The sequence below is a fragment of the Empidonax traillii genome, unplaced genomic scaffold (genome assembly GCF_003031625.1).
Source record: "Empidonax traillii isolate 1590-97213 ecotype Southwest subspecies unplaced genomic scaffold, ASM303162v1 scaffold1671:size75888, whole genome shotgun sequence".
Lineage (NCBI taxonomy): Eukaryota > Metazoa > Chordata > Aves > Passeriformes > Tyrannidae > Empidonax > Empidonax traillii.
Genome location: NW_020956864.1, coordinates 60898 through 70712, shown reverse-complemented (window position 1 = coordinate 70712; position 9815 = coordinate 60898). Strand labels below are relative to the sequence as shown.

Here is a 9815-nt window from a genome sequence, read left to right as displayed (position 1 = left end):
CCCCCCCCCCCCCCCCGCCCCCCCCCCCTCCTCCGCAGATCCCACCCAAATTCTCAGGTGGCTGATCGGCACTGCCCGTCCATCCCCTGGGTGGCTTTTTTTGGGGTCCCCCTTTCCCCTCTCTGGTGCTTAAGTTTGGTGGCTTTCGGGTGACACCACGTGACGCAGGTGACAAACGGCTCATTTCCTGCATTTTGGGGACACCGTGGGGACAAAGTTGGACATCCCCGGTGGCTGTGACACCCTGGGGATGGGGCCAGTTGTCCCCAGTGGCTGTGACACCCTGGGGATGGGGCCAGTTGTCCCCAGGGGCTGTGACACCGCGGGGACAGGGGTTGGTGTCCCTGCAGCTGTGACACTTGTGGGGACAGGGTTGGATGTCCCTGAGATTGTGGGGACAGGGTTGGATGTCCCTGAGATCGTGGGGACAGGGTTGGGGGTTCCTGTGGCTGTGACAATGTGGGGACGGGGTCAGTTGTCCCCAGGGGATGTGACACCGCAGAGGGGACCTGGATGGGGACAGTGCCAGGTCTTACCTGGGGCTGGTGACACCACGGAGGGGCTAGGGACGAGTGTCCCCACTGTCCAGGCTCTGTGTCCCCCAGCCCCACACAATGTCACCGTCCCCGGTGCCCGGGGGGGATGTGGCACAAGGAGGGCGCCGGTTCGATCGTTCCCATGCCCGTGGAATTAATGATCAATTAATTCCCTGCCCTGCTGCTAATTACCCAGCCCGGCCCCAGCCCCGGGGTGGGTGACAGGGTGGGGATGGTGGCCCAGCACGGCACGGGGCGGGGGTGTTGGTGGCACTGGGGCTGTCCTGGTGGGGGATGCTGTGGCACATGGTGCTCCGATGTGTCCCTCGGGATTTTCCAAGCCATCCCGGTGGCATTTTGGGTGGGGAAGAGTCTCTCTGGCTTCCCTCTTGTCCCCACATCCCCCTGTCCCCCTGTCTCGTGTCCCTGTGTCCCCATGTCCCCATGGCTCCATATCAGCCTGTCCTCCTGTCCCTGTGTCCCCATGTCCTCGTGTCTCCCTGTCCCTCATCCTCATGTCCCCATGTCTCCACGTCCCCATGTCCCTGTGTCCCCAAACCTCTGTGTCCCTGTGTCCCCATATTCCTGTGTCCTCGTGTCTCCAAGTCCCCATGTTCCCATGTCCCCATATCCCTGTGTCCTCATCCCCATGTCCCCCTGTCCCCATGTCCCCAGCCCTGCCTTCCCTCTCCCCCCTCCCACAGTGAGAAGCCACCAGTCAGGCCCAGTCTGGGCCCAGTGTCCCCACTGTGGAGCCAGGCAGGCACTGGGAGGGCTCAGGGCAGGGGACACCTCCCCACAGTCACCCCTCACCACCCAGAGACCCCCCCAGGAGTGGGGATGGCTTTGGGGTCTCTAGGGTAGGGGGGGTAACTTCGGGATCCCGGTGGGACCTGCCCCTCCCAGCCCTGCCCGTGCCCTCAGGTCCACTGGGTGCCCACCCGGGGCAGGGGCCACCATGGGGCCACCAGCCCGTGTCCCCCTGGTCCTGCTGCTGCTGCTGCTGGCCCAGAGGACGGCGTGGGGCACCTTCCCCGAGGAGCCCAGGCCCATCTCCGTGGCCCCCCCGGACTGTGAGTGCCCACCCGGCGTGGGGGGCAAAGGGCAAGGGGGGCATAGCTTGGCACGGAGAGGGGAAGGGGGTTGGGGTGATTTGGGGGGAAGGCAGGGGGGGCAACCCACTGAGGGTATTTTGGGATGTTTTGGGATGTGAGCAGGAGGGGGCAAACCCATGGGAGGGGGTTTTGGGGTGAAGGCAGGAGGGGGCACACCCATGGGAGGGGGTTTTGGGGTGTTTTGGGGTAAAGCAGGAGGGGGATGCCCACTGGAAGGTTTTTTGGGGTGAAGGTAGGAGAGGGAGGGCTGGGGGTTGGGATACTTTCAGGGGGGCACCTGTGGAAGGGGTTTTGGGGTACTTTGGGGTGAAGGCAGGAGGGAGGTGCCTCCAGGGCAGGGCTGGGCGTGGGTGGTCTCCTGAGCTTTGGAGGGGTACCCTGGCCCTGTGTGACCCCCCTGTGCCCCCCCCAGATGTCAAACACTACCCCGTGTTCGTGGGCCACGGCAGCAGCCGCCCGGGGGGTCCTGAGGGGGGGACCCCCCAACGCCTCAACATCCAGCGCATCCTCAAGGTCAACAGGACCCTCTTCATCGGGGACAGGTCTGAACCAGCCCCCCCCAAAACCTCCTCTGCATGGGGTGGGCACCCCAAACTCTCTTGGCTGGGCAACACCTCACTACCTGCCCCGGGGCACCCCAAAATCTGCCATGGGGTGTTTGGGAGGTTCCAGAGGGGCTGTCCTTACCCTGGGGGTGCTCAGAGCCCACCCCAGCACCTCAAACCTTCCAGGGAGGGGGGTGCTGGTGGATCCTACACCCCCTGACACGCCTGGCTAGGGGAGGGGGCACATCCCAATGCAGGGGGGGTGGTGACAGCGGTGTCCCCCTCCCCAGGGACAACGTGTACCGGGTGAGCCTGGAGCCCAGCGGGGCCGGGGAGCTGCGCTACCACCGGGTAAGTGCCAGGGCAGGGGGTCTCAGGGGGTTTGGGGGGGACTCAGGGGGTGCTAAGAGGGTGCAGGGGGGCACTGCTGGATCCTCCACGCTGGTTTTCCACCCCCCCCAGAAGCTGACGTGGCGCTCCAACCAGCATGACATCAGCATCTGCAGGATGAAGGGGAAGCACGAGGTACGGGGGGTGTGGGGGGGTCTGCGACCCTTCTAGGGGGGGCTGAGCACCATCTGTGCCCCCCCCTGCCACACAGGCAAGGCCAGCCTGTCCCCTCCCCGCTGTCACCCTCCCCGCTCCCCTGCCAGCCAGTCTCTGATTTATTGGCCGCTTAATTAGGTCGGTAATTAATTCTTCGGGGCCACAAATCCCATTCCCAGCCGCCATAAATGATGGGAACATCTCCCCCCCCACCCCCCAACCCCCCCAAACCATCCCCTTGTGGCGAGGGGGGGTCTGAGCAGGGTTGGGGGGGGGGTTTGGGGGGCCGAGGGGTGACGGTCCCCCCCCTTCCCCCGGCGCAGGCAGAGTGTCGGAACTTCGTGAAGGTTCTGCTGGTGAGGAACGAGAGCCTCCTGTTTGTGTGTGGCACCAACGCCTTCAACCCCGTCTGCGCCAACTACAGCGTGAGCCTCCCAGCGTGGGAGGGTTATGGGGGGGGAAGGAGAGGGGGATAACCACGGGAGAGAGGTTTTGGGGTGAAGGCAGGAGGGGGACACCCGTGGGAAAGGTGGTTTTGGGGTGAAGGCAGGAGGGAGGAACTCACGGGGAGGGGTTTAACTGGGGTGCTTTGGGGTTAAGGAAGGAGGGGACACCCATGGCAGAGGGCAGGAGGGTCTGTGGCACTGACAACTTCAGCCCCACCCGTGCCACCCCTCTGCTGGGACGGGGGACCCCTGGGTGTGTCCTCACGTCCCGTGTCACCCGCCGCAGATGGACACGCTGGAGCCCGTCGGGGACAACATCAGCGGCATGGCCCGGTGTCCCTACGACCCCAAACACGCCAACGTGGCCCTGTTCACAGGTCAGTGGTGGCCCCAGGGGTGTCACCGCGGGTGCAGTGCCCCCTCCCAGCCCCGCTGACACCCCGTCCCGTGCAGGGGGGATGCTCTTCACCGCCACGGTGACCGATTTTTTGGCCATCGACGCCGTCATCTACCGCAGCCTCGGGGACAGCCCCACCCTCCGCACCGTCAAACACGACTCCAAGTGGTTCAAAGGTGCGTGTCCCCACCCCCCGGGGGCCGTGCCAGGACGTGGCACATGCCCCCTGCCACCTGGCCCTGATCCCGCTGTCCCCGCAGAGCCCTACTTCGTGCACGCCGTGGAGTGGAGGAGCCACGTCTACTTCTTCTTCCGGGAGATCGCCATGGAGTTCAACTACCTGGAGAAGGTGGGACACGTCCCCCACCTGGAACTAGGTGGTCTTTGAGGTCCCTTCCAACCCCAACCAGGCTGTGATCTCCAGGCCTGACGGTTGGGGTGGGGGCCGGGTTGATGACGGGTGCCCGCCCCGCAGGTGGTGGTGTCGCGGGTGGCCCGGGTGTGCAAGAACGACATGGGGGGCTCTCAGCGGGTGCTGGAGAAGCAGTGGACCTCCTTCCTCAAGGCCCGGCTCAACTGCTCCGTGCCGGGCGACTCCCACTTCTACTTCAACGTCATCCAGGCCGTGACGGACATCCTGGAGCTGGACGGGCGGCCCGTGGTCCTCGCCGTCTTCTCCACGCCCGCCAACAGGTCGGAGCCTCCTGTCCCGTGGGTTCCCCCCCCTATTTCCTAACCCCAAAGTATCCCAAAAAACCCCTCTGTCCCATAGGTGCCCCTAAGTACCCCAACATCCCTTCCCGTGGGGTGCCCCTCTTGTGCCTTCACCTGCAGACCCCCAGGGCTCCTGGGAGCCGTGGGGGGTTGTGGGAAGGGTTGGGATGCTCATCCCATTTTCCTGCAGCATTCCCGGCTCTGCCGTGTGCGCCTTCGACATGACCCAGGTGGCCGCGGTGTTCGAGGGGCGGTTCCGAGAGCAGAAGTCGCCCGAGTCCATCTGGACGCCCGTGCCCGAGGACATGGTGCCAAAGCCACGGTGAGGGGACAGGGACAGGGATGGGAACAGGTAGGAAGGGACACTCAGGGACAGCGACAGCCAGAGCTGGTACCTGCCAGGGGGAAATGGAAGCAGTGGGAGCAATGGGATCCCTGTGATTCCATCCCCGTCTGGGTGGAATCCAGGCTGGATACCTGCAGGGAGGGTGGTGGGGATGGGGCCAGGGACATGGATGATGATGGGAATGATGATGGGGACAAGGACAGCCAGGGGTGGTACCTGCAGGGAGAGCGGTGGGAGCGGACATAGGAATGGGGACAGTGGCAGGAATGGTGACAGCCAGGACCAGCACCAGCTGGAAGGGGGACAGGGACGGGGGACAGGGATGGTGATAATCGTGGCCAGTACCAGCTGGAATGGGGAGAGGGATAGGGACAGGAATGGTGACAGCCAGAACCAGCTGGAATGAGGACAAGGATGGAGACAGGGTTGGTGATAACCACGGGCAGTACCCCCTGAAATGGGGACAGGGATGAGGACAGGGATGGTGATAACCTCAGCCAGCACCAGGCGGGCTGGGGACAGGCTGGGGACAGGGCCAGGTGGCGCTGTGGCCGCTGTCACTGAGCCCCGTCGCTGTCACCGAGCCGTGTCCCTGTCACCGAGCCGTGCCCTCCGCAGGCCCGGCTGCTGCGCGGCCCCGGGGATGCGCTACAACTCCTCCAGCGCCTTCCCCGACGAGATCCTCAACTTCGTCAAGACACACCCGCTGATGGACGAGGCGGTGCCGGCCCTGGGAAACGCCCCCTGGATCCTCCGCACCATGACCCGGTGGGTGCCGGGGAAGCCCCGGGGGGAAACTGGGAATGCTGGCCCAGAGCCTCCCACGCTGGCCCGTGTGAGCCAGAGCCGGCAGCGCCGGCAGAGCTGATGAATCTCATGCACTTTGCAGCCGAGATTGTCTCGTCCTAATTAAATCTGCCTTAATTGCTGCTTGATGGGGAATTAATCAAGCGGCGCTCTCGGGCCGCGGCTCCCGCCGGCAGGGCAGCCAGGGGAGAGCCAGGATGGGGACAGGGAATGAGAGTGGGAATGGGGACACGGGGTGGGGACAGGGGTACAGGGGTGGGAATGGGGCTGGGGACGTGGGATGGGGCTGGGGACATGGGATGGGAATGGGGATACAGGGATGGGAATGGGAATGAGTATATGGGGATGGGGACACAAGGTTGGGGACAGGGATGTGGGGCTGGCAGCGGGGCTGGGGACCAGCTGGGATCCTGCAGAGTGATTGAGGAGGATCTGGGCTGGTTCCTCAGTGGGACCTGAGCTAGATGCCAGTTGGGATCTGGGTGGAATCCAGTCTATATCCAGGTAGGATGTAGGCAGGATCCTGAGTAGGATCTGGGATGGGTCTGGCTGGGTCCTGGCCAGGACCTGGATTCATTTCCATCTGGGATCTGGGGGACTCCCCATGCTGGGACAGCCACACCCTCTCCCTCCCCCAGGGAGGGTTCCAGTCCCCACCTCTCTGCCTCAGTTTCCCCCTTCCCATGGACAGTCCCACTGCCACCCACACCAACACCTGCCCCGTCCCCACCCCACAGGTATCAGCTCCGCAAGATCGTGGTGGACAACGCGGCGGGGCCGTGGGGCAACCACACCGTGGTGTTCCTGGGCTCCAGCACCGGCACCGTCCTCAAGTTCCTCATCCTGCCCAACGCCACCAGCAGCCCCACACCCACCGCCCCCGGCAGCCAGAGTGTCTTCCTCGAGGAGTTTGAGACCTACCAGCCTGGGAGGTGAGTGTGGGAGGGGGACTGGGGGTCGTGGTGAGTGGGTGGAGGGATGGACAAGTGGGTGGGTGGGTGGGTGGATGGATGGATGGATGGAGAGGATGGGTCAGAGTGGGGGGAAGAACAGGGTGGGGGAATGGGTGACACAACCACCAGTGGACCATCCTAAGCTGGGGCGGGCTCCGTGGTGGGGCCCCACGGACCACGCTGAGCTCTGCCCCGTCAGGTGTGGCCGGGACACGGAGGACGAGCGGCGACTCCTGGGGCTGGAGCTGGACAAGGCAGCGGGGTCCCTGCTCTTGGCCTTCCCCCCGTGCGTGGCCAGGGTGCCCGTGGCTCGCTGCCAGCAGCACTCGGGCTGCATGAAGTGAGTGTGCCTGGGGTGGGCAGGGCTGGCTGGGTGGGGGGTGTGCAGGGGGCAGGGGGGCTTCACATCACCTTCACATCTCCCAGGAATTCACCCCGTGCCGGGATCTGGCTGGGATGGGCTCGGCATGGCTGGGAGCAGAGCTGGGGAAACTGAGGCACAGCACAGTGCAGGGTCCCTCCTGGGGGCCGGGGTGTTGTGTCCCCCCTCCCCTCAGGGCTGATCCCGATGTCTCTGCTCCCTGCCAGGAACTGCTTGGGGAGCCGGGATCCCTACTGTGGCTGGACACCCGAGGGCTCCTGTGTCTTCCTGGAGCCCAGTCCCAGGTAACGCTGCCAGGCCTGGGGGACACTGGGGGACATGGAGGGGGGACAGTGGGGTCCTCCCAGAGAGCCTGGGCTCCTGAACCCCCCCCAACCACAGAGCCCCAGCAAGCCCACGGCTCACCAAAGGGAGCTGGGAGACTGCCCCAGGCCATTTGGGACCCTCTGACCCACCTCAATTTGCACCCCCAGGGTGTCCTTCGAGCAGGACATCGGCGGCGGCAGCACGTCCCACCTGGGCGAGTGCGAGGGTGAGTTCAGGGTCGGGAGGGGACCCGCGGACGTGGCGGTGGCCCCCGTGGGTCCCCTCCCTGACCCCTCCCCGGCACGCAGGGCTGGTGACCGAGAGCTTCGTGGACGAGCCCGACGGGCTGGTGTCGGTGAACCTGCTGGTGATCTCGTCGGTGGCCGCCTTCGTGATCGGCGCCGTCATCTCCGGCTTCAGCGTGTGCTGGTTCATCGGGCACCGCGACCGCAAGGAGCTGGCGCGGCGCAAGGACAAGGAGACGATCCTGGCGCACAGCGAGTCGGTGGTGAGCGTCAGCCGGCTGGGCGAGCGGCGGGCGCGCGGCGCCCTGCTGGCCCCGCTGATGCCCAACGGGTGGCCCAAGGAGCTGGGCAAGGTGACGGCCCCGCACGACCTGGACTCGGGGGTGCTGCCCACGCCGGAGCAGACCCCGCTGCAGCAGAAGCGCTGCCCCGGCGCGCTCCAGAACTGCAGCTGGGAGCAGAGCCACAACATCATCAACGCGGCTTTGCGGGACCCTGGGGGCGGCTCCGGCCCCGCCGGCGCCGGGAGGGGGCACGGCGGCTCCGGCCGCGGGCCGCGAGGCATCCCCCTCTCCTGCCACGCCATCCTGGTGGACCAGGAGCTGGAGGCCGAACTCAGCGACTCCTCAGGTGACGGGCACTGGGCTCGGGACCCCCAGGAGGGTCCCCGCGCCCGGCAGCACCCCCCAGCCGGCGCCCGCCGCCCGCCCCGCAGCTCCTACGGCGATTTCGGCAGCACGCCCCGCCCCAGCCCCGAGCGCCGACGGGTGGTCTCGGCGCCCAGCGGGGACGGGGGGGACTTTACCGAGGGGCCGTCCTGGCACCCCGAGCAGCTGAACTTCAACGCCAACAACGGCACGGGCCGCCCCGCGGGCGCCCACCTCAAGAGGAACCACACGTTCAACAGCGGCGAGGCCGCGGCGGGCGCCTACGGGCGGCACGGGACGGCCCCGCGGGCCCCGCGGGCAGCGGGCACGCCGCGGGCGCTGACGGACCTGCACCACCTGCTGCGCTACGGCGTGGAGCGGACTCCCTCGGGGAAATAGGGTGCCCACCCTGCGTGTGTCCCCCTCGCCCTGGGGTGGCCGGGCCGGGCAGGAGCTGCGGGCGTGGGGTGAGGGGCGGGACGGGCACCCCCCCCGGCTGTCCCCGGAGAGGGTTTGGGGGTGTCCCCCCGGTGGCGTGGGGCGGTGCCCTGCGCTTTGCCCCCTATGCCGGGGGTGTGTGGGGGGGTCTGTCCATCGTGTCCCCTCCCCAGGCTGGACTCAGGGCCCGCAGCACCCTGGGAGGGGGATCCCTGGGGGGCAGCAGGATGGACGTACAGACACAGGTGCTGCGTGGTGCCCCCCCAGCCCGCAGCCCCTCGGCCCGTCAGGGGCACCCCGGGGAGCTTCTCTGGGTGCTGCCGCCCGCCCTGGGGGACACCTGGCCCGGAGGTGCCACCGGGGTGCATTGGTTGTGGCGATGGAACGTGGTGAACATTTGGGGTGCGGGGGGCATGGGGGCCCCCCAAGCGTGTGTGTTATCCGGGGATGGGGCACTCTCAGCCCCCAGTCTGGGGTCAACCCCTGCCCGGTGCCAGCTTGGGGGGTGCTTATCCATCCCCCCTCCCCCAGCACCCCCTCCTGGAAAGCACAGCCGGGGCGGGGGGGTCACCGCTGGGGCTGGGGGGGTCCCCACCGAACCCACTCTCTGCTGGCAAAGGGTGCCCTTTCGGTGCCACCCCTGCCTGGCACCCACCCGGGGTGGCGGTTCGCGGGGGGGGGATGGCAGGTCCCCGGGGCGGGGTGGCAGCTCCCCAGGGGGTGGCAGGCTGTAAATAGGGCGGGGGGCGGCGGGAGCCTCCCCCTTCCCCCGCGGCCATGCATGCGGCCGCCCGCGGGCTGTTCCCGCGGCCCCAATAAACACCCGGTTACCGGAGGCGACTCCCCCGCCGCCGCCTTGGCGACTTTTTACATCCCCCCTCAACCGGGGACCCGGGATGGGCCGAGGGGGGGGCCAGAGGACTGGGGGGACACAGATTGGGGGGGTCCTGTTGGCTCACAAACCCCCTCCCCGTGCCCCCCCCCCCCCCCCGAGGGGCTCTGGTGGCACGGGGACATGTGGGGTGGGGACATCTGGCAAAGGGACAGATGTCATGGGGACACTTGGCATTGAGATGTTTTGTGTGGGGACACCTGGAGTTGGGTTCCTTGGGGTGGGGACACCAATTCTTGGGGTCCTCTGGGAGGAGGGACAAGTGGTATGGGGACACTTTGCACTGGGGTCCACTGGGGGGAGGACATGTGAGGTGGAGACACCAAGGGGGAAGGACACCTGGGGTGGGGACACCAGGGGTGGGGACACCTGGAGAGGGTGGGGACACCGGCCATTGGGTCTCTCGAGGTGGGGACACATGGCAATGGATTGGGGGCACTTGGAGAGGGGGAAACACTGGTCATTGAGTCCCTAAAGGTGAGGACACGTGGCAAGGGGAC

General features: G+C 66.9%; 1 protein-coding gene across 1 annotated transcript; it reads left to right on the top strand.

Moving 5' to 3' along the window:
- The first annotated feature begins 1457 nt into the window (after positions 1–1457).
- SEMA6B (semaphorin 6B) lies at positions 1458–8408 on the top strand. Its single transcript, XM_027908287.1, has 16 exons — positions 1458–1609; positions 2064–2193; positions 2487–2547; positions 2659–2721; positions 3066–3167; positions 3475–3565; positions 3642–3761; positions 3846–3934; positions 4061–4278; positions 4490–4621; positions 5264–5413; positions 6190–6384; positions 6605–6745; positions 6994–7071; positions 7261–7319; positions 7402–8408. The coding sequence occupies exons 1-16, from the start codon at positions 1495–1497 to the stop codon at positions 8382–8384; spliced, it is 2727 nt and encodes a 908-aa protein (XP_027764088.1). The 5' UTR covers positions 1458–1494; the 3' UTR covers positions 8385–8408.
- The last annotated feature ends 1407 nt before the right edge of the window (positions 8409–9815 follow it).